Source organism: Malaclemys terrapin, chromosome 4, assembly GCF_027887155.1.
Source record: "Malaclemys terrapin pileata isolate rMalTer1 chromosome 4, rMalTer1.hap1, whole genome shotgun sequence".
Lineage (NCBI taxonomy): Eukaryota > Metazoa > Chordata > Testudines > Emydidae > Malaclemys > Malaclemys terrapin.
Window position 1 is genome coordinate 91730115 of NC_071508.1, and position 24309 is coordinate 91754423.

Consider the following 24309-nt stretch of genomic DNA (forward strand, 5'->3'; position numbering starts at 1 on the left):
ATCATGTTCCAGTGCACAGCAACAGTACAAAAGACCAACAGGATACTAGGCTGTATTAACAGTTTGAGGGATGCTGTTACAGTATAGTGCACTTGTAAGACCACCTCAGGAACACTATAATGCAGTATTGAGCACCGTTCCACAGGGAGGGTACTACAAGCTTTAGTGTAGGACAATATAAATGGAAGATAATATGTGTGATAAACCAAATAATGAAGAGATGTAAAAGGAGCTGGGATTATTCTCACAGTAAGACAAAAAATTTAAAAAGGTTTGATAAAATTGACAGATGCTATTTATAACCTAGTAAGAGTACAAAAGTACTAAGCCATCTAAACAACTTGGAAACTTGGGCAGAACTCTTTCATGGACATGAAATAACATACTAGGGAAGACAATTAACACTAAAGGAGGGGTTCAAAAAATACTTAACACTTGTTTCTAGAACGGACCAAGGGATATGGTGGAAAGGCAGGAAGATGAAATTAAAATGGAATTCAAAAGGTCTGGCATGTTGGGCCAGATGTTTTTTTCACTATCCCAAAATTTCTAATGTTCTAAGGTGACAAACAGAATTAGCCTGAAACTATATACTGTGAGGGAAGGCAATGAGTATGACCCTACTAAATTCATGGCCATGAAAAACATGACATGGACTGTAAAATCAGACCTCCCCCGTGAAATCTAGCTATTAGAGACTGGGAGCAGGGCTGGGGGCACCCTGGCCAGGGGCTCCTACCATTCACCAGGCTCCAGCTGCTAGTCTGCTGGGCTGGGGAGGGACAGGACTTCCTCTTCCTCTGCAAGGCTGCTCTCAGGGGGAGATCAGACCCACCTTCGGGTACCTCCCCCCAGCTGCAGGAAGCTCTGTGGCTGCTGCCAGCTCTGAAGGCTCCCAGCAGCACAGGGGAGATCAGACCCACCTCCACCTCTGGGAATCTCCCCCAGCTGCAGGAAGTGCCATGGCTGCTGCCTTCAGCTGCACAGAAAGAGGGTGGCAATTCCATGACTCCCCCTACATCAGCTTTGCAACCCCCCACGACCTCCTTTTGGGTTAGGACCCCTCCTCCCCAATTACAACACTGAAGTTTCAGATGTAAACATCTGAAAATGCTAAATTGACCAATTTTAAAATCCTCTGGCCATGAAACTGATCAAAATGGACCGTGAATTTGGTAGAGCCCTAGCAATGAGCAATATTCATACCAGAGCTCTGCCAATTCATCTCAATCCTGATCTGTGAAACAGACAACTCTATTTCCAGTCCTGTGAATTTCTCAAACAGAAGAAATGCCACTAATAGTGCCAAGTTATGTCAGGAGTTTGCATAACTAGAATGAAACCAAAAATATTCTCACTTGAGACCCATATCCAGGTCTTCTGAAGTAGCAGAAGACCAGTGCATTAACTACCAGTGAGCCTTCTAGGTGCCTATTGTGCCTGGACACATGATTAGTTTGTTGAATTTTTAAGTCATTTATCTTTCAAAAATCGGAGAATTTTTAGTTTTAAAAAGAGATAGATACTCACCAATTTTTCCACATCCACTTCCTCTTCACTCTGGAAATCAGAAGCTCCATCCAGCATCTCATCAGCAGAATCATCAGTTTTTTCATCATCTTCCTCCTCCTCCTCTTCCACATCATCAATGGTAATATCAACAGTAGGAGTATAACCCTTTTTGTGGTGTTTGGGTTCTTGTGATCTCTGTTCTGGGGTCAGGAAATAACCTTTAACAGATTTCTCAACTTTGTTCTCTCTCTCAGTGTTACTTTTGTTGTCTAAATCAGTTGTCTTACTAGATATTGTGCTCCAAGAACTGTTGACATGACTTGAGTTATCCTTAGCATTGTCACTTTCCTTCTGAAAACCAGTGGTGCCTTGTTCTTGGTTAGGAGCATTAAGTTTTTCCTGGATATCTAGATTTCTTTTACACTCATCTGTATTTTCCACATGCATCTCCCCTGAATTATTACCATGTTCCTTGGTATAAATGATACCAGATTTATTTTCCCGTTCCTCCATTATGTTCTCTGCCTCTACAGAGTCCTCACATTCCTTCCTTTTGACCTCAGGCCGTGCAATGCTCTCCTGGAGCTCTTTTTGGTTCTGAAGTGGTTGGGTCCCTTCCTGCTGCTTGTCTTTGCTTTCCAGCTGTGCAGAAATCTCTTGCTTTTCCTGTGGACTCTGTGACTGTGCAGCATTCACCTTCTCTTCCCCTTTTTTCTGTGGCTGTGCATTTCCCTCCTGTTCAGTATCTGGACTCTCTGCTTCTACAGTGCTCGTGTACTCCTCCACATGGCTCTTTAACAGTGCCGTCTCTTCCTGCTCCCTGGGACTCTCTGGATATGCAGTATTTGCAGGAGCAACTACTGCTTGACCTAGTAATTCTGAAATAGTCCCCGAGTTATCTGAAACTTCCTCCAATACTTCTTCAGAATGTACAGAGTCCTCTTTCTTTTCAGTGATCACTTTGTTTTTCTCACTGATTGGCTTCTCACTGATGTATGAGTGGTCTGATGATATGACATCTGCAGAAACATCATGCTGGAAGCTGGGAATGTCATCTGTGTAATCCTCCAGCATCTCTGGATCCTTCTCCGTCATCTCTGAGGCAGTGAAGTTTCTGTCAGATAGGATCACATCAGCTGCAGACTTATCAGTACTATTTGACTGATCTGATGGCAATTCATTTTCCTCTTGTTTGCTATCTGACACTGTGACCTCTGACTCCATGACTTCTACATCTTCTGAATGTGAAGCCTTCTCAGGTGCTTGCTGCTTAGTAGGACTAGACTCATCCTTTTGGCTTACACTCTGGGAATCTTTCTTTATCTGGAGGGATGCAACATGATGAAGAATAGAGTTTGGGACAGACTTCTGTCCTGGGAGCTGAAGCAAGGCAAAACTGCCAGACTGAAGGGGTATGAGACTGGCAGCATTAGTTGGTTGACCACCTGAGTTGCACATTATTTTAGATTCAGAGCCTGTCTGACCTGCAATGCTGCTTGCTCCTGGAGGAGAGATCCTCAGAGTCAGGGTGCCTGCTTGTGACACAAAACTGGGTGCTGATGGAAGGATGGATGATGCTTGAGTGACCAAATTAGCTGTAGGTGCAAACTTGGATCCAACCGTTTGTACTGCTGGGTTTTTGGCAGGGGAAACCGAAGTAACAGAAGTGGAGGACATAGGTGATACAGGTGTCTCAGGAGGCTTAGAAGGCCCAGGCAACCGGATTCCTACAACAGAACCTATGAGAGAGGTGAAACACAATCAATATTTCCTAGAATCACTCCTTCAGATTCTAGTATTTGATGTTATATAAATTAAAGCAGACAGATCTTCTTCTAAGGATTATAATATAACAAAGTACTAAACCACAGAATTTCAATATAATAACTAGTGCTACATAAGAGGTATGCTACCATAAGATTTCCACAAATGACACACTCTTCCATATTTTGGCAGTTAATGCACAAGTTTCATCAATGTGTTGAAAAGGTGGTTATTAGAACTTGTGAGAAAGTTTTCATAAAAACAATTCAAAATAAACTAACTTTCTTTCCTTTACAAATGTTGTCAGAAAATTTCAAAACAATTCAAATTTAAAATATTTCATTTCATTTTGGTGGTGGTGGTGGGAAGGAACACTCACTTTTTTCTTTACTTGTCCCTCTTTCTCTTCTTTAAAATGTAAAATAGTGTAATTTTCCTCACCAAAACAAAATGAACAGTTCTGAAATTTAATTAAATTAATTTTTCACAAAATTTTTCATTTAATCTAAAAAGCCATTTTTTGTCAAAACAATTTTGGCTAGTGGCAAATGGTCAGATTTGTACTCACCAAAGTGATTAATCTGATTTCCTTAAAATAATGCTGAGATAGTATATTGACCCTTTGCTAGACATAAAAAAGTCTTTACCTAGCGCACAAAATTTCTAAATTTTGGGTAAGGGAAGTACCGACAACACTTTTTCAATTTAAGACAAGTGATATTTCATCCTACATCACATCATATCTGAATGATTATACTTTACTCTCCCAACACAAGCAAGACACATTATGGGCATTTTTTTCTTGGCAGTGTGGTAGTGAAATCTCAAAACACAAATAATCCTAGTGTCCTGTACTAGTTCTATGCAATTACTTTCACTGCCAGTGGAAAAAGGGGCACATGACAAAGGAAAGCTCATCTGCTACAAGATTTACCCCCGAACAATACACTGAAGAATCAGGAACGAATGGCGAAGACTTTGTACCTGGATTGCGGAACATTACTGGCTGAATGTTGGATTGGGTGCCAGCAGCTCGGAGCTGATGCAGTGGAACAAGCTGGATGATCTGTCCATTGGGATGTCTAAATAGGTTTACCCCACCGGGGCTCCTGAGAGGCTGCAGGATCATCCTATGTCCCTGAGCAAGCTGCACATTATGGAGGGGTCGTAAAGCAGGAGAACCTTGATGCACTGGAATCAGCAGTAATCGGGGTCCCCCACGCTTCTCTGTTCCAGAAGACAGCCCTTGGGGGCTTGCAGTTGTAGTCTGAGAAGAACCATCTTCTGAAAAGTTAGTACAAAAATAGGATTCACAATAGGATTCACAATACTCAGAAACAATCACATAAATCATTTGGTTTTACTTGTACCAAAATAGGTAAGATGTTTTCAGACAGAAGTGTCATTCTTCAACTAACAATATCCCTTTAAAAACTATTTTATAACATGTAATTTCAACATCCTCCTTTTATCCACAAAACACATATAGCATGGACCAGAGCAGTACAATCTTCTCCACTCTACTCTGTCAATAATCTCCTCAACCACACGGAAGAATCATGGACTGAGAGGGTAATTATCTGCTTCCGTGCCTAGTTCTTGGCCTTTGTACCAAGATTACCAATGAGTATACCAATTAGAGACAACTGCTGTAGTGATGGTTTTGTGATAAGACATTTATCATCTAGGAAATTGACTGAAACCACCAACTCATTTCCTATTACCCAGCGAACAATCATCACATGGCTACAGTTTCTGTTTACTAACAACCTGACCTGAATTCAAAGCAGAAACTTAAGAAATGAAGGCTTCATATCCCACTCCGCTGAGCTGCCTTGACCCACTATTTTCTCTCTGATGGAACTATACAGTTGCAGACTTATTTCAATTCTGATGCAACCGGTGTTTCCGGCAACAATTAGCCAGTACTGCCTGAACCTTACCTGGTCTTGGATTCAGTGAAGGACTTGTATTAATTCCAGAGAGTATAATAGGAACAGAACCAACAGACGAGGGTGGAGTGGTCACCATGGATGTGACTGCAGTTGTTGTCACCACAACTGGGGATGAGGTGGTGGTAGGAACAGGATGATTAATGGTTGGTGTAGTTACTACAGATTTAGGAAATGATATGGTCGCTACTGGTGTAGTCATTCCAGTTGCTTTTGTTACGTTCACAGTGGCTGTAGGGGTAGTGGGTGAGACAGTAGTACAGGCGCTGGTTTCAGATGTTCCAGAAGCACCAGTAATGGCAATGCCAGGAGGAGAGTGGGTAGATTCATTAGCTCTTGTATGGCCAGTAGTGGTCACAGCAGATGAAGTGGTAACACTTTCTAAAGCAACTGGAGAGGTGGTGGTAGTTGCAGTGACGGGAGGAGAGACAGTGCAGTAAACTGGAGATGGCCTTGAGGGAACCATTGGAGTGACGACCATTATTGGTGTAGGCCTGACATTGAACTTCTGTGGCCCTGTCAGGGGTTGGGGTGTGCTAACTCCAGGAATCTTCTGCTGCAGAGCTCCAACTTTACTCATCACAAACTGTGTGAACACACCACCAGGTGAGGGTCGAGCAGCTGCAAATAAAAACTTGCAGGTCAAAATCTCAACAGGTTCCCTCTTTGCCCTGCATGCGGTGCTGCAGTAGTCAATTTAGCAAAAATTAAGGACCCAATGTTGTTAAAGAGCACCTTGTATATGTACTGAAACATTTCAAAACATGGCCATTCACTTTATTGTTGTCATGAACAGGCTTTACATTATTAAAAAATTATGTTTTATTCAAGATTTACAACTTTCTGCTGCATTTCTTCCTAGCCATGCAAAAGAATCAGGCTCTATGATATTACGATCTTTATTGTGACACTACAAATAGAGAATTACAATTTCAGTACATGAAAAAAAGGAACAGGAAATATCTGGCTCATAAGGGATTCTCTAATTCTTAAAATCTTCCCATAAAAGCTTCGCTGTGAGGTCTTCCTCCTTTCACTGCTTCTTGGTCTCCATCCCCTTACCACTGCATCCACTTGTTACGCCAGCCACTTATTTCTAAGTTGGGGTAGGGTTTGCCATGCCCTTTACATTGCAATCACCACCCTTCCAGCTGAGGACTGGATGGGACTCCCCTTTGACACAATGTTCAAGCAAGCAGAGGGAGTCACTACTGAGACGCTCCCTCCCCTCACCCCTTGCTCTCCAGGGCTCAGAATGCTGACTCCATAGCACCCAGACCCTTATCAGTTGGGGAATAGAATCTGAACATCTAGTGTGACAGCACAGAGGATTATCACAAGGCAAGCCTAACTCTTAATACAAAATATCATAATCTTATATGTATGTAGCACCTTTAGTCCAGAAGGATGCCAAAACAGTTTTAACACATTAGTTATGCAAAAATTACTTCACCCACCATTGAAATGCAGCCACCTCTTCAAAATTGCATAGAAATACAATGCAAAAGTTTACTACAGGAAGGAGAAAACAGCACATCCAGTTTATCCCCTGCAGTGTATTTAGGTAGCAAGAACACAGCTAACCACAAATCAGAATTTTGCCAAAACACAAATTAACACGCCCTTCTCTTGCCCAGAGCTTCTTGGAATTGTTAATGACCAAGTTGTCGGGCTCCTAGATTTCACATCTTACCCAAAAGATAGCACTTCTTACAGCACAGTATCCCTTCATGCCATGCTGGGGTTCCATTTTAGTATTGACTCAGATAAAAGAGTGCCATGCACCGTCTTTCAGAAGAAGTAGTTACTCACCTTGTGCAGTAACGACCGTTCTTCAAGATGTGTGTCACTATGGGTGCTCCACAGAAGGTGTGCTTGCGCCCCTGTGCTGCTGATCGGAGGACTTCGGTAGCAGTGTCCATTTGACCCGCACATGCATTGCTTATCATTGTGCCCTGCCACAAGGCTAACCAGCACATGCAGGCTAACCCTCCTCAGTTCCTTCTCTACCTCAAAGTCATAGACAAGAATTATGAAGTAGAGGTAGTGGAGCAACCATAGGGGGACACATCTCGAAGAACCGTCGTTACTGCACAAGGTGAGTAACTTCTTCTTCAAGTAGTGTCCCTACGGGTGCTCCACTGTAGGTGACTCCTGAGCAATATTCCTACTGGAGGACTGGGGCTTTGGAGTGGGCTGGGGCTTTGGAGTCGGGTCAGTTACAAATGGCATTACTATGGAGCCAAAGATGGCATCGGAGGTGGAGTCCCCAGTGATCAGTGTTCTGCGAAGGCGTGGACGGATGCCCATCTCACCACTTTACACATTTCTGAGATAGGGACATTCTTGAAGAAGGGAACAGATGAGGAGACCGATCTCACGGAGTGTGTGTGGATACTATCTGGAGAGGTCATGTTGCAAACCAGATAATTGTCCTAGCCTGGTAAAAGGCTAGGGCTCTCCTGACATTTAGTGTATGCAATATAGCCTCCCTGTTGCTGCAGTGAGGCTTGGAGTAAAAATTTGGAAGGTGAATCAACTGGTTCATGTAGTGCTGGAAGGTTACCTTAGGGATGAATTTTGTATTTGGCCTGAGCTTAACCTTGTTCCAAAAGAATACTGTCCCTCCGCTCCCTGTCCCCTGACTACCAGACCCCTATCCACACCCCCGCCCCCTGACAGGCTCCCTGGGACTCCCATGCCTATCCAACCACCCCTGTTCCCTGTCTGCCCCCCAGGACCTCCTGTCCCTTATCCAACCCTCCCCACCCCACCATGCTGCTCAGATCACCAGGACTGGCAGCTGTAAGTAGTACACCGTAAGTACCACATTCCTACAGGGAGCAATTTAATACACTACACTGGCCCTCCATACAGTTTTGGAATGCTGATATGGCCCTCAGGCTAAAAGGTTTGCCCACCCCTGCACTAGGTGGACCCGAAGAAAACGTCCCGATATTTTTTGGAGTCAGTACATAGTCTCAGATCTTTGGAAGAGCTGCAGATGTTGGGGAGATTTTTTGGGAAGTACACCAAATCTGGAACCTGGACCATTTCTGCAGTTAAGTACGGCATGTTGAGGACTTTCTACTGTGTAGCAATGCCTCTTGTACCTCCTTCGAGCAGGAGCTCTCTATGCTCTCTATGGCTCCATGAAGGAGCCATGCCCTGAGGTGAAGAATCCCAGGTTGGGATATAGAGTGCATCCTTTGTTCTGCGAGAGGAGGTACAGAGTGGCATGGAGAGAGATCAGTGGGCAAGTCACGAGTTTTGACAGGTAAGGGTACCAAGTCTATCTTGGCCAAGTGGGAGTGATCAGTACGACATGTGCGCCTTCTCTTTTTATTTTTAATAGGACTTTTGACAGCAGGGGAAACAGAGGAAAGGCATAGAGAAGGTCCCTGTCCCAGGGAAGGAGAGCATCACCCATGTAGTGTTGCCCTATCCCTACTATGGAGCAGTAACACGGACATTTTCTTGTCCAGGTGAATGGCAAACAGGTCTGTGGTCGGTGTCCCCCACCGCCTGAACAGGTCTTGGAGTACTGCTGGGTTTATCTCCCATTCGTGGTAGTGTGAGAACATGCAACTGAGACTGTCCGCTATCGAGTTTTGTGTGCCCTGAAGGTAAGCCTCTGATAATGTATTGTCATGGGAGATGCACCAATTCCATACTCTTACTGCTTCTGCCCACAGGGAGGATGATCTGGCTTCCCCTTGTCCGTTTATATAGTACATGCACGCTATGTTGTCTATTAGGACTCCTGTGTGCAATACCTTGATCAGTGGGAGGAAACGGGCGCAGGCATTCCTGACCACCCTGAGCTCAAGGAGGTTGATGTGAAGAGATATCTTCATGGATGACCATTTGCCTTGTATTGTGAGGTTATTTAGATGTGCACCGCATCCTATGATGGAAGCACTGATGGTGAAAAACAATGACAGGGAATGGGGGTGAGGTTTGTGAAAAGGGGATCTCTTGGCAAACATTTTTGCAGGTAAGTACCAGCCCAAGGAGTTTTTGATCCGGGTGGGTCGTGACAGGGGTTTGTCTAGTCTGTCTCCATTTGGTCTGTACATTGACTCAAACCACGTCTGGAGACATCATATATGAAGCCTGGCATGTGATATTACCACTGTGCCCGCTGCCATATGCCCCAAGAGTCGTAGGCAGTGTCTCGCTGATATTTGTGGGTTGTTTTGAATGGTCTCTATGAGTGTGGCCAAACAGAGGAATCTGTGTTGAGGCAGGACGCTCTGGCCTGTAACAAGTCGAGGTCAGTGCCTATGAATTCCAGGTGCTGCACTGGAGTGAGGGTTGACTTCTGGCCATTGATCTGTAGGCCCAGTTCCATGAACAGGTCTATTGTGGATTTGGTGAGCCTCTTGGAAGGAGGCAATCTGAGGAGACAATCATCCAGGTAGGGGCAAATCGTGATCCCTTGGGAGCATAGGTGCATGGACACTACTGAGAGGACCTCAGAGAATACTCTTTAGCCAATGATAGCCAAAATGAGGAGTACTCTGTACTGTTAAGAGGTCTTGTCCCAAGGTAAATATGAGGAACAGTCAGTGGGACAATAGGACTGCAATATGGAAGTAGGTGTCCTGAAGGTCAAGGGCCAAAAACTAGTCTCCCTGATCCACGGCTGGAATAATCATAGCTAGAGTGACCATCTTGAATTCTTGAGCTTTGACAAACTTGTTGAGTGCTCTGAGGTCTAGCATGGGTCTCCAACCTCCCTTCCTTTTGGGTATTAGAAAATAGCGAGAGTAAAAACCCTTCGCCTCGTAGATGTCGAGGTACTGGTTTCTAGGTCTCCTAACCGGAGGAGACTATCTATCTTGTCGTAGTTAACTCTTATGAGAAGGGTCCCTGAAAAGGGCCACAGGGTAGGATGTTGTGGAATAGGGAGGGAGGTAAAGTAGATGGAATATCCATTGCAAACAATTTCCAGGACCCATTGATCCAATGTTACACGTTCCCAGGTGCTGCAGAACGTTGCAAGACAAGCCAACTGGGTAGGAAACGTTGGTCAGCTGTTGTGGGGAGTGGTCCGTCGATTCCTTGACCAACACATCAAAATTGGTGTTTGGAGGTGAACGGTTGTGACGTGGAAGGCTGTGGGCCAGATGGTTTACGCCTGGGGAACCTAGATTTCTTCCTCTGAGGTCTGTAATAGCACTGACTTGTGTACTGGAAGTTGCATGGTTTTGTGTTGGGGCTGTGGACTGAATTTTCTCTTTTGTTCGGGCATGTAGATCCCTAACGAGCAGAGAGTGGCCCTAGAATCTTCAAGGGTATGAAGAGAGAAGTCTATCTTCACCGCAAAGAGCTTGGTGCCTTCCAAGGGAAGGTCTTCAATAGTCAACTGCACCTCTTTAAGGAAGTCCAAAAGGTGTAACCATGTTGCATAACCACTGCTGTGGAGATGGACCGGGTCACTGTATCAGCTGCATCGAGGGCAGACTGTAGCGTTGTTTTGACTACTAGCTGTCCCTCCTGGATGATAGCATTAAACTGGTCAAGCTGTGACTCGGGAAGCTGATCAATAAAGTTGCTACGTTTTGAATAGTTGACAGGGATGGTTTGATAATAAGTGATTTGGAACTGTAGGGTGGCCAAGGAATAGGCTTTCCTCCTGAAAAAGTCCAAGCATTTCCAATCCTTGTCGTAGGGAGTGGACCGCATTTGGTGTTGATGGCCCCAAGAGTTTACAGCGTCCATGATGATGGAATTGGGTGGAGGGTGGGAGAAGAGAAATTCCGTCTCCCTAACCAGGACATAATATTTTTTATCAGCCCACTTACAAGTAGGCATCACTGATGTTGGGGTCTGCCATATGTTTTTTGCGGGATCCAGGAGAGCCTCATTAATGGGGTGGGCTATTTTAGAGGCTGAGTGTAGTGTGTCAACTAGTTTGTAATGGGTGTCCTTGACTTCCTCCAAGGGTATCTGCAGAGTATCTGTAACTTTCCCTGCCAAGTCCTGGAAAAGCCGGAAGCCATCAGCTAAGGACAGTGGTGGAGGCATGATGGCCTCATCTCGGGGGGGAGGAAGATAAATTGGTCTTCGGAGTCACCTCTTTCTCAGTGCTGCCCTCCTATTCCTCCACAATCTCCTCCAGAGGCTCTGAGGTTCTGGATGCCATGGCCAAGGGGGAACATCTCGGGGGTTCATGGGTAAAGCTGGAAACCCAAGAAGTGTGGGGACGCTATGCAACCCAAGGATCCCAGTACAGCCACCGGGGAGGTGGAATAGAGCCCAGTGGTAGTGCCTATGGTTAGTGTACAAAGGTAGTGATGGTGGGGCCATCTGAGGGTATGCTCGGGAGGCCTCTTGATAGTGGACACCATAGGGAGCACGAGAGGAACAGTGGGAAATGGTCTTCTCTGGCTCGCTGTCTGAGTCCACACTAGAGAGCAGAAGTGTGTGGCAGGGTAGCAGCGAAAGCTCCTTGACTAGGAGAAGACTCAGTGCCAAGATCCAAGTGCCAAGAAGAGGAGATTCCGGTACATCAGATACTGGAGGTCTTTTGAATGCCGGAATTCCAGTGGTTTTGACCAACCTGGTGCCGCTGGTGGTACTGAAGGAGTCTGGGATCTTGCCTGTAACATGCTAGTGCTGGTCATGGCGTTGATGACAGCGCCAATGGTACAGCATGTACCAGCAACGTCTTCTTACTGAAGTGCTGGCTCCTACCTTTGTTTGTCTATACCGCTGACCCAGTGTCCGTGCCTTAAGCATGTTAATGATATCTGCCATTCCATATCTTCGTGAGCTGTGGATACCAGGCTGGGATTATCTCCAGGCAGACGGTATCGATGATACCTAGCGTCCCTTTCGGGGCTCACTCTGGAGACTTCCCACTCTCTTTTTTGATGAATTACAAGAGGGGGTTGCAGCTGATTTCTTCGACCCACAGTCCTTGGATGTTGAGGACTGTGGGGAAGACTCACATCTACCAGGTGACTGTCGGTGCGGATCTGGGAGGGTGGGGAGGGAGTTTGAGGGCTTCCTCCATGAAGATGATCTTTTGTCTCAGCTTCCTGACCATTCGAGACATAGGTGTGACAGACACCACACTTCTGTGGAATGTGGCCTTCCCAGAGGCAGTGTATGCGCTGGGGAGTGCTTGTCTGCTACAGGGATGGCCTCTTTGCAGGAGAGGCACTTCCTGAAGCCTGGTGAACCGGGCATACCCTATTGGGGTAAGGGTCCCCAACAAAAAATGGGGGGGAAATAAAGTATTTTTGTTCAGGAAGAAAAAATAAAGAGAAAAAAAACTACAACTAAGACTGGGGAGACTAACTATAGAAATGTTTAAGAAGCTAATGGTCACAAATGGACTGCTAAGGTGCCACAAGTACTCCTTTTTAATGGACTGCTAATAGCTCCATCTCTAGCCAGGGGCAATTGAGAAGGAATTCAGGGCAGGTTAGCCACGCATGCTGGCTAGCCTTGTGGTGGGGCACAAGGAAAGACTGCACATGTATGGGCCTAATGGAGACTGCTACTGAAATTCTCCCATTAGCAGTGCAGGTAGGCAAGCACACCCACAGTGGAGCATCCATAGGGACACTACTCAAAGAATCTTTCGTTTACACTTTGGAAGGTCTCCCATCCAAGAACTGACAAAGACCAACCCTGCTTAGCTTGTGAAACCTAATGAGATTACAGACCAGTGTGATATGGCTGCTCACATGTTGTTCTCTTAATCCAGATTCTGAACATCTTGTTTTTCATTGTGTCTCTTCATGTGTCTTTGCTGTTCTCATACATTACACTGACCTGACACCTGAAGTTCAAGTGTAATATCACCATTAGAAAAATAAAAATACAAGTGAAGAACCACAGACTAGACTCATCCTAATTCTTTTAACCCCTGGGTTTAAGAAATTCTCACCAATAAAGGCCGATAAAGATAAGAAGGTTCAAATCAGAAACACCCAATCAGAACAAAAATCCAATTTTAAACACTCAATTAGTGCTTTTCCATTCAATCTCCTTTGTCCTGACTTTTTTATTTAATCAATACTACCACAGCACATTTTCAACCTTTGCAAACATAATTCTAACCTAAGATAAAATTTAGTGTTTTAGGTAAAGAGGTTATTTATTGCAGAGGCAGTTTAGGTAGGCAACTCTAAGAGCCAAAGGCAGTGTGCGCTGTTGGACAGAAATCAACAGCAATGTTGTACACTCATTCTCTATTTTATGCTTCAGGCAATTTAAAATACAGTAAGTAAGTTCCAACCTACCTATCTGTCTCTGTGCTGGGACATGAGCTTTCAGAGTCGTCACAGTGGGGGTTGAAGTAGTGCTGATGGAGGATGTAGTTTGGGGAGTTGATGTGGTGGGCACCTGGACTGATGGTGTCCCGGAAGCAGCTGCCTTAGCATTGGATGCTACCTTGGAGATCACAGTACTGAGGGTTGAGAGATCAAGTACTGTGGGTCGCAGCCTGCCTGTGATATAAGCAGCTAGCCGATTGGCTGGATGTAATGCCCCCATCAGTCCCAAAAGGAGTTTGGCCTGAGGATAACTTTTACCATTAACCTGAAAGAAGTGGAAAAGGGAAATTCTGTGAAGGAAAAAAAAAAAAAAAAAACCTTCCTAATTTACCACCTTTAAACAAGGTGTTTCATTCCATGGGATTTCCAAAAGTGCTTTTCAGAGTAACATTGCAATTCAGAATGGGCATTATTAATCTGCTTTCTGCTCAGGATAACTCCAAGCAATTATTTCACATCTCTATATAACCCATAGATTTTAGATGCCATTCAGACTCTAGGAGGAAGGATATTCACAAAGAACCATAGAGTCTAAAGATACTGAAATGAAGTAGAATGAAGCTGGCACATATCTTTCCTGCATTTCGGCTTATGTCTCAAACTTGACTAAAGATGGATATTCAAACTATGTGAGGATGAAGCTTTGAATGTATCACTCTAACTAAACTAATTACCTTTGGTGGCTGTCTGGAGACGCAGAAGAAAAAATACTTACAGTGCCATGCACACTGGGACAAGTCTTTGAAAAGAGACTGCAAAACAATTTATTTTGGCAATATTTTTCATGATTACTCTTGCTATTATTTGTTATTTTAATAGGATATAGGACACTACTTGGTCCCATTTGAATAAGGGGCTAGCTCCAACTCAGCTTCTCCCTCCCATTTCACAGGAGTTAAAAGGAAGGGCTACAAGAGTGGTTGTTTGGGAGACAGATGGAGTAGAACATCTTCAAGAAGAATGGACTACACACCTGTGGTCACTGCACTGTGTCAAACTCTAAGCCGTAGAGATTTATTGTTTATTTTCTGGCTACATTAAACTATTTTAATTTTCATGATGTCAACAGCACCCTCTAAGCTTCCAAAATAAATCTCGAAGAGACCCCATTGACTAAAGTCAATATTTTAAAAAATGGACTGGTTATTTTCGATGCCCAACTTGAGACACATTAGAGGGGACTGATTTCCAGAGAGATGAACATTCATCTTCTGAAAATCAGGCCTACTTAAGGTGTCCCAAAAATGGAGGTATCCAAGATCACTAGGTCACTCTTGAAAGTCTTGGTCTAAGACTGTTTTTGCTGATGAATAATTTAGTCAAGTTAAAAATGTATACATTTGTCCGGCTACTCCTAACGCTGGCACTATATTTATATAACTTCATGCAAACACAGTTTGCTCTTTTTTCATTCATATGCTTTTCCTAACATGTTCTCACTGCTTTCTCTATCAAAGATATCTGTATTTAACAAGAGGCTTCATCTGACTTCACAGTTTATCCCCTCCTACTTGATCCTACAGTTAATTCATAATGCTGAATTTCTGATACCAATAATTTCCAAGAAACCAACTGATTACAGATTCAGGACTATGACATCACTTCAAGATCAAAAACCTGGTCTGAAAGGGATAAGCAGACAGATAAGGATGATAAATTATTGCACAAAGCAATTAAGTTTGTTCAGTCTCCTTTTAAAGTTCTTCCCCAGCGTGCATCTTTCTCTAAGTTTGTTTCTTCTGTGGCCCTAGGCACCATTGATTAAAGACAGAGCCAACTGCATCTGTTTTAAGTTTTCCAAATACAGTATCAGAAAGACCCTGATAAAGTTTTTGCACCTTGGCTATCCAACCCCCAAAACAAGCAACAGGACAATCTAAATGACTATGCTTCAGACTTCTAATCTGCATACAGAATGTTACTACTGACTGACTCCTGAAAGTGACACACCTGTGTAACTGGCTGAGGACTTAACCGCAACATCTCCCAGATAGTACGAAAGTCTATTTGATAGACAAAGAGCCAGGCAGTCAGTAAGTTCTTGTACCATGAAGGAGTTCAGGAACACTGGAGGAAATGGAATCTAATCTCCACAGTAAAGGCAGAAGGACCCACCTGAATCAAGCCTGAGGGGCTCAAATTAGCTTTGCGTTTGTAGGCGACCAGCTTTCCCGCAGGAGAAAGCCCTGTATAAAAAGGCAAGCCTTTTTCCCCCTGCAACGTCTCCCGTAGTTTGTCCAAGGTATCTGCCCGCAAGAACTTTATGTTTTCTGATATTTTGCATGATGACACTGAACTATCAGGAATCTCCAAGACAGGCATCTCAGGCTTCTCACCCTTGTCCTGGCAGGAAGGCATTGAGATTTTCACTCTGGAGGAATAGATGGGAGGGTTCTTCTCATCCCGGGACTTGTGCTCTGAAGCCAACTCAATAATGAAGTTACCCACTTTGAGGGACTGTGGCATGTTACTGTTGATGTGTTGTGATAGGATGCTTAAGATCTTATTGCGATCCTCCTCCCAGTTGCAGTCAGAGATAATCTCGATAAGTTTGGCTGGCCCACCTGGAGTAGTGTGACGAACATAGGAGGCGGAGGAGGATTCCCCCTCACTACGGGAAGACCACCAGCTTTCCTCTGAGAAAGAATTGAAATAGGTTTCTGCAATACTATGGAATTTTAATACCTGGACATTCAATATAGTTTTATTCTCCCCACCTCCACCCTTGTATTAGCAGCAGGGAAACAGAAGTCAAATAATAGCTCTGAGCACCACTCCCCACTTCACAGTGATACAAAAACCGATAAAACCTCAATGGAGAACTAACAATTCCAACCTCCTTATGGTTCATTCCATGCAGCCATACCACCTTGTATTGCAATCCCATCACATCGCACAAGCTAAACAAGGCTGGGTCAGTTCAGCACAGGGAGGCAAGAACTCCAAGGAACACCAACATGCAGCAGAGAGTGGTGTTGGTGATTCAGTAGGTGGCACTTTCCCCTGGGAGTCAGAAAAGAACCAATGTCCCATAATGGCATTAGGGAGCAAGCACGGTGCTGTCTTTTGTAGGAGACATAAAACAGAGGCTTGACCTTTTGTTGTCATTAGCGATTCAATGGCACTTTCTGAAAATGGTAAGGATGTTGAGCCCTGTGTCCTGGCCACGTTTAAATCTGATAATTAATTTCTGCCTACCCAAGTTCACTGGCATTTTCAAATGGATGTAGTTTTTCCACTTCCCATCCTTAACTGTAAATAGTTGCCACATTTCACGTCAAAGAAGGCTTATTCAGTGGTGGATGATGTGTTCTGTTTAGACTAAAGCAACAGAGGGTCCTGTGGCACCTTTAAGACTAACAGAAGTCTTGGGAGCATAAGCTTTCGTGGGTAAGAACCTCTCTTTAGACCGTATAACATTTTTAAAGCTCTTAGCACCCTATGGGACACTGAGTTGAAAGATAACGCATAAATGCAAGATATTATTCCAGACACTTGTTTAATCTATTTCTTTATGGACTGGAAGTCTCAAATTCAGTTTTATATTATGCACTGAGAAAAGTCAGTTTATCTTAACCTTTCAATTCAAACTAATGGAGGTTGCTGCAAAACAGTGCCAAGCATAATGGTGAAGGCACACCCTTGCCCCATATAACTCTAGTTGGAATATTCTACAAAGGACTCCACAAGCCTGACAGTGTAACGTGGGTATCAGAGCCTTCTGTAACAAGAGTGTGGTAATAAAAAACCCCAAGCATCTTATGGTCACTTGTGAACACAAATCTACTGTGCAACAAAGCCTTGTACTATTAACCAAGCCATTGTAATAACTGCCATTTTAAATTTTAGAGCAGCACTTGGTCTAGACATTTAACCTGTTTTGCTTCCCACTGTACTTGTACACAATTCCTGACAAATCAGGTGACTGAATCAAAAACATCATAAGGTAATTTTATTAATAACTGTAATAACACAAGACCTGAAGTGCTGAAAATTACAAACAGAGTACTTTGGTACACCATTTAAAGGTACCATACCTGGTTAAATGGGTCTCAGACTGACTTATGAAAGTTCTAGGCATATCACCTTCTTGGACTCTCCCTGCATGGCTGCCCTTGGTTTCATCAATATCTACAATATTTTTTACCAAAAACTTACAGGTAGCAGGCAGTTAAGTTTAGCTCAAAACTCCAATCTTACCTCCTGATTTATCAGTGTCTTTCTCCATCTCACAAAGTTCTTTTTTAAGGGTCTGGTGCTCAGGATCATGCTCCTGGGAGAAGAAGAGAGAATAAGTTGGGGCGGGGGAGGTGAAGAAAGAGAAAAATGTTACTTTAAACGTGACATCACGTTTTCTTCAACATTAAAACAGGTTTTAAAATAAACTAGTTCACCACTCTAGTGTCCAGAGCTTAACATAGTAAAGAAATATATCCACTAGCATTTCCAAAAATACAGTTCCAATTTCATGATGGCTCTATGAATTAAATGGACATTTAAAGCACTACACATAATCCTACATCTGGCTGCAGGAAGGTTCCAGACAAGACAATTTCATATTGAACGTGTGGATACATTTTTCAAAAACATTAAAGTGATTTAGGAGCCCAAGTCCCGCCTTCAAAAACAATGTCGGTGCTTATGAAAATATTGTCCAACATCTTAATGCATGAAATGGTCAATAGAGGAGTTTGTGGATAAAAGGTGACATCTCACCTTTCCGGTACAATTATTTGAATTACAGATGTACGGGTCCTTCTGCTGCTTTTTTTCTTCCCTTTTGCATTCATACGCTCGGACCCGGGCACAAGTCATCATCCTCTCAAAGTACAAGTAAACAGGATCCTTGTCCTCATCCCGAATCTGCAATTCAAACAGAACCACTTCACTCAAGATATATATCAGAGCTGTGAAACAGCTACACATACTAGTATCCCTTACCTCCAGCAGTGCTACAATAAACAGAAAAAATAGCAAGGGGCGCTCCTGCTTTCAAAGGTGCAGTTTCCTTCCTAGTACCAGATCTCCACCTAGGTTTTACTTCTGAATTAAGGTTTCTTTTAAGTAAAAAATTTAGGTGCAAGGACAACTATTCTGCTTAACCTGGTAGATGATAAACAGAGAGATTCTGCTTTGAGGCAACCTGCTGAATTCTGGTTACATCTCTAAATGCTTCTCTACCAGTATCCCTGTGGAAGGTTTTACTTTTCACATTTTCATGGGCTAAAACACAAAGCAGACTTTTCAATGCTTTGGCACTGGAAATCAAAATGTCTTCATGGTCTAAAACAAAAAATCCATTAGCTCAGTGGTTTGAGCACTGGCCTGCTAAACCCAGGATTGTGAGTTCAATCCTTAAGGGGGCCATTATAGGGATCTGGAGAAAAAATCTGTCTGGGGATTGGTCCTGCTTTGAGCAGGGGGTTGGACTAGATGACCTCCTGAGGTCCCTTCCAACCCTGATATTCTATGATAAGTTACATTGAGTAGCTCAAGTATTTAAGGAAATGTATGTTTATATTTTGCAAAATATCATGCATTATTGTGATTTTATACAAAAGGTTGCTAGAAATTTGCAACCCCTTTCGTTCATACTTGTACTGGTGCAATAATGTGTTTATAAAAGACAAACTGATTTTTAAAATTGGGAAGAAAAACAAAAATCAATCCCAACTCATCAAAATTCTATTTACAAAAGTATCCAATTATGGACTTATATCTCATACCAACCTCCTTCAGATACTGATTTGTCCAGATTTTTAGGTGAAGGCTGGTTTGTTTTCTTAACACAAAAGAAGGTTTTGCCCTCTTCCTTTGAAAATGGAGCATCTTCCTTTCCTTACTTACCACTGGGTTGGGTTTGGGAGTATATACTCTCCCTGGTTTGACTCCATTGGAAGATTTGTTCTTACTGGAAGGCAAGTCCTCTGGGGTAGGCAGCACCAAAGGTTTCATTGGTTCAATGACAGATGGTGTTGGGATGTAAATTGGTTCTGGATCTATCTCCCCTTCTACTTTTATCCACAATGGGCAGTTCCTAATAGGCTGCTCTGGCTCTGTATCACAGATAGCTGAAAAATGAAAGAGGAAAAAATGTTTTTTAAAACAGCTCATTTTTGCAGTGAAAATGTCTAGTCTAATGCTATAGTAATTACAGAAATATCCATCTAAGTCTAAGCACTGCCTACCTAGTAGTTAAGCACTCACATTCCCAGGAAATAGCACTAGTTATCTTTCTGGGCTCAAGCTCTAGGCAAGAGTGTCTGGTGCTTGTCCACACCATGGAGAAGGGGAAAGGAACCAAGATAAAAATTACATTAAACTTCATCTTCATTTACCAAATACCAAAAGCAGGAGAGAATGCTGTCGCTATTTAAATATTAAACAAAAACAAAGAAAGTAGTTCTACACATTGTGCAATCTTCTTCGGTGTTGTGTAATAAAATCAAGACACCCAAGACTTTGTGATGTTTCTCTGTAGCAGGAGAATCATATTCATTCCATAAATCAAACTGACTGGAACATGATGAGACAATGCCATCAATATTTTAGAGTAGGAACAAAGTATAGTCCACATCAATTTCAACCTCTCTTTAGTGGTTAATACATTACTGACAGCTGCCATCTTATTTCCCCAAGTACACATTAGGGGCCAGCCCCTCAGCTGGTATAGAAGTCAGCATCGCTCCACTAACTTCAATGAAGCTAAGACAATTAACATCAGCTGAAGATATGGCCATAGATGTTCAGTTGTTCTGAGAGGGATTAATGAAATATGGGGCAAAGCAAACAAGGGAGTGAATAATACTGAAGTCCCAAATTACATAATGATCAACGTGTTGTGACACATCCTGAGCCTCTGAACTGATTTAGGAAAATAATCAAGTGACAGACTTTTTACAAGTACCCTGAATGATACCTGGCTATATTACAAGTCATAAACACAAAAAGTTCTAAAAATGTCAACCATGCAGTTAAACGAATGGCAGATTTCTAAAATATCAATAAAGTAAGAAACAATATTTGCTTCTAGTTAGTTTCTGGCAAAGTAGGTGGAAGTTGCATGTACCAAAATCTCTTAGAACTCACCCTACTTTCTTGATTCTGCAATGTGTTTGCTATAAATTCAGCATAAAAATCTCATGAAAAAAGCACATGGCTTTGAAATTGCTTTGAGTGATCACTCTGCCCCTAGTAATACTCACTGTATTCCACCTTCTTTCTCCTTCTCCTATCTTTCTGTTTCAGCTCATCTTCCTCCCCATCACCCTCTTCTTCCAACTCCTCCTCTTCCTGCTGATCTTCCCCTTGTGGCCCATAGAATATGAGGCTTCCACGCACAGCTTTCTTCAGGATTTTCTTGTGTTTGGATCCTCCCTTTACTAGTAACACCCTTCTTTTCAAACAAGTGCAGCCAAACATACAGTCAGGCCTGCGACAATGGGTAGGCTGACGCTTTTCCAGTGCTAGACTAGCACAGATACAACCCAGACGGCAGAAATCATTGTTGCAAGGTGGTGCTCGCCTTCTGATTATTTTGTGGATAGGTTTATTTTTAAGAGAAGCCTAAAGTTTAAAAAAATATATACATATACATTTGAAATTCTACTGAGATAAAAAACATGCATGCATACATGATCTGCATACACAATCAACGCCACCACACAATTTACATGAGGTACAGAATTTGCAATTTAAACTGAATGACAGGACACAGAATGGTGTCTTAAAGGTGATAGTCATGCCCATCCCGTCCTGATTGACAGGTCTGGTTCTACCTCTGAGCAAGCTGCAGTCAAGAGAAGACCAACTATAAGGAAGCTGCGGACTTGCCCTGCACAGAAGAATTTGCAATTTACACTGAATGACAGGATAGAGGACAGCTGCACTAAAAGTTGCTGTGAGGTCATGTCACCTGATGTTCTATAGTGGGTAATCCAGGAAGCAGAAGAGCTAAGATTCATACTTAATGATTAAGGCACTACCAAATTCATGGCCCATTTTGGTCAATTTCACAGTCATAGGATTTAAAAAAAATAAATTTAATGATGTCAGCTATTTAAATCTGAAATTTTAAGGTGGTGTAATTGTAGGGATCCTGACCCAAAAAGGAGTTGTGGGGGGGAGTTGCAAAGTTATTGTAGGGGGGTGGCTGTACTGCTACCCTTACTTTTGCACTGCTGCTGCTGGTGGCGCTGCCTTCAGAGCTGGGCAGCTGGAGAGCGATGGCTGCTGACCGGGATCCCAGCTCTGAAGGCAGAACCACTGCCAGTAGCAGTGCAGAAGGATGGCATGGTATGGTATGATATTGCCACTGTTACTTCTGCACTGCTGCCTGCAGAGTGGGGCCCTCAGTCAGCAGCCACCACGTTCTAGCCGCTCAGCTCTGAAGGAAGCAGTGCAGAAGTAAGAGTGGCAATACTGTGGCCATACCCTCTAAAGAGTGGCAATACCCTCTAAAATAACCTTGTAACCCCCTTGCAACTCCCTTTTGGGTCATGACCCCCAATTTGAGAAACATTGGTCTCCCTCATGAAATCTGTATAGTATAGGATAAAAAAATACAAAAGACCAGATTTCACAGTTCGTGACACATTTTTCATGGCCATGAACTTGGTAGGGCCCTATTAATAATACACCTAGGAACTGACATAAGCAGGACTTATTTTCAATTAACTACATTAAAGCAATGTCAATTTTGTGCAAAGTTAAAAAAAAAAAAAATCAGGAAATGCCAAGTTACCATGTACCTGAATGTTTTATAGTACATGGTTAACAAAATTAACAGACTATATTAAGACATATCAAAATTCTATGTTTATATAACATTGTTTGCACACTTAAAATTCCAGGATGTACAAAAGTTATGATTCCTAGAGCAACATTAATTTCTTTTCTTTCTTATATATGTATCTTTTCCCATGCTAGGTGTCTTGCAACTGTCACTTCTACTGGGCAGACTGTAGGCTTTCACTCTATCCCAGGTAGGTAGTGCCTCTTGCCAATGCCATTGGCAAATCCAACACCACTATTGGCAATGTAGCTCCCAGAATAGCAGAAATACTATTAAACGAAAAGAGATGGCTTCTCTGGGTTAGAAATTCTTCTTGAGGCGGACAAAAGCGTCTCCACTGGGGAGTCCTGGTTAAGAAAATTATATTGTATCAACAATTTTTAATTCAAATTATAGCTGTTGTTACAATAGAAACATGAGGCCAAGACAAGAAGTTAATAGTGTGGACGAGGGTGGGGACTGCCAAGACAACTATACACTTTTGCTGGGTAACTGTTCTTCTGAAATGGCAAACACCTTCCTTCTTTACAGTACAAGTGAGTGAATTTAGTCAGAAGCTCAACTGTACTATCTTCAACTGTCTGAATTGCCTGGTACAGATAGACAAATTAAGACAACATTTTCTTGACTTTTTCTATAGAGCAATACATCTAACTGGTAAGAAAAAGTAACCCCTCACCCTGTATATTTTTATTAGCATTGTTATCTCTTTGTTAAACCTTAGCTACGAAGCACTGGAGTGCAGAAGTAGTAGGTATGATAGGGAAGGGAAGGGAGGCAGTTACAGGAGCTTACCTGAGCAGTGAGCAGAGTTGCCAGGGATATGTCTGCTCGTTCTTCTGTGATGTAGGTCCGTGGTTTCCCATCCCACAATGCACAGTCCTCTAAGTCCATCAACTTCACCTGAGACTTAGACAAACCTGGTGGGCGAGTAGCCTGTTGTTGCTGGTGTGCCTGACGCAGATTAATCTGCTTTGGCAACATGTTTTCATCTAGAGCTGGCACCATAAAATTATCCACCTGATTAGCCATGTTACTACTTGGCAGAGACTTAGTGATCTTCTCCCCTGGGACTGAAAAGCTGTGTTTCTGCTTTAATACAACAGGTGAAGGAAGTATGGGTTTGTAGGATGGTTTTACTCGGCTCTTTGAAGCTGTCTGTTTATTCTGAGTTTTCATCTTCCTAGAGGCAGAAGACACAGAGAGAGGCTTGAAAGTATAAGAGGTGGATGGAGTGCTGGTGGATTGCTTCTTTAGAACACTGTCTAGTGTTCGTACATAGCTAGTGCTCTTGGTTGGAAGCTGATAAACCACAGGAGAAGCGGAAGTGCTAGAAGAGAATCCCATGCTTGTTTCCATCAGCTTCCCTTCATTTTCCAGGTATTCATCCAGCTTGTCACTGCAGAAAGCAGAGCGATTCTTCAAAGAGCCCTCTGAACCACTACCTGAATAAATATGGAATCCAAATACACAGGAAATAACTCCAGAGAAAGTACACTGCCAGTTCTCCTAATAAGTAGAGTCAACAGAGAACAGTAATTTCTTTAACTTTCCAAAGCTTCTATACAACATCTGGGTATGAAATGGGTGATCATAGCACAGCATGCATGCCAAATATGGCAACTCTGGAACACTACAAACTAGGATATGTAGTCCAAGCTACACCTTTGCATTAAAAAAAGATTAAAATGGTTGCAATCTAACTACAGTTTATTTAAATTCAGTGTAGCTTTCTGACTCCTGACAAATTGCCAAAAGCAGATTCCTGTTAGGCAAAGGTTGGGTTTCCTCAACGTATGAAATATCTACTCCCATTAAAATTTTAAACATATATACCGAAAAAAAATTGCAGATTCGTCCCCCAAAGGACAGTCTAAAGCAGTACTGAAGATAAGAGTTCCCACACTCCTCCAAACAAGGGTTGCTTATATAGAGTCCAAAATGGATCAGTAATAACAAACCTATTTCAGTTAGCTTTTGCCTTTTCTCAGCA

General features: G+C 42.9%; 1 protein-coding gene across 8 annotated transcripts in view; it reads right to left on the reverse strand.

Annotated features, from left to right (window-relative positions):
- MGA (MAX dimerization protein MGA) overlaps positions 1 to 24309 on the reverse strand; it is an 85059-nt gene that overhangs the window by 27622 nt on the left and 33128 nt on the right. For 4 of the 8 annotated variants that reach the window (XM_054026979.1, XM_054026980.1, XM_054026981.1 and 1 more), the window contains exons 8-17: positions 23112 to 23761; positions 20728 to 21088; positions 19370 to 19593; positions 18239 to 18385; positions 17723 to 17795; positions 15638 to 16158; positions 13490 to 13787; positions 5220 to 5849; positions 4261 to 4560; positions 1531 to 3251 (exon numbers count right to left, since the gene is read on the reverse strand). In XM_054026979.1, coding sequence (XP_053882954.1) covers positions 1531 to 3251; positions 4261 to 4560; positions 5220 to 5849; positions 13490 to 13787; positions 15638 to 16158; positions 17723 to 17795; positions 18239 to 18385; positions 19370 to 19593; positions 20728 to 21088; positions 23112 to 23761 — 4925 coding nt within the window. Of the gene's footprint in view, positions 1 to 1530; positions 3252 to 4260; positions 4561 to 5219; positions 5850 to 13489; positions 13788 to 15637; positions 16159 to 16498; positions 16526 to 17722; positions 17796 to 18238; positions 18386 to 19369; positions 19594 to 20727; positions 21089 to 22582; positions 22664 to 23111; positions 23762 to 24309 lie in introns of those variants that run through there. The other 4 variants (XM_054026982.1, XM_054026983.1, XM_054026984.1 and 1 more) reach the window with 4 other exon arrangements.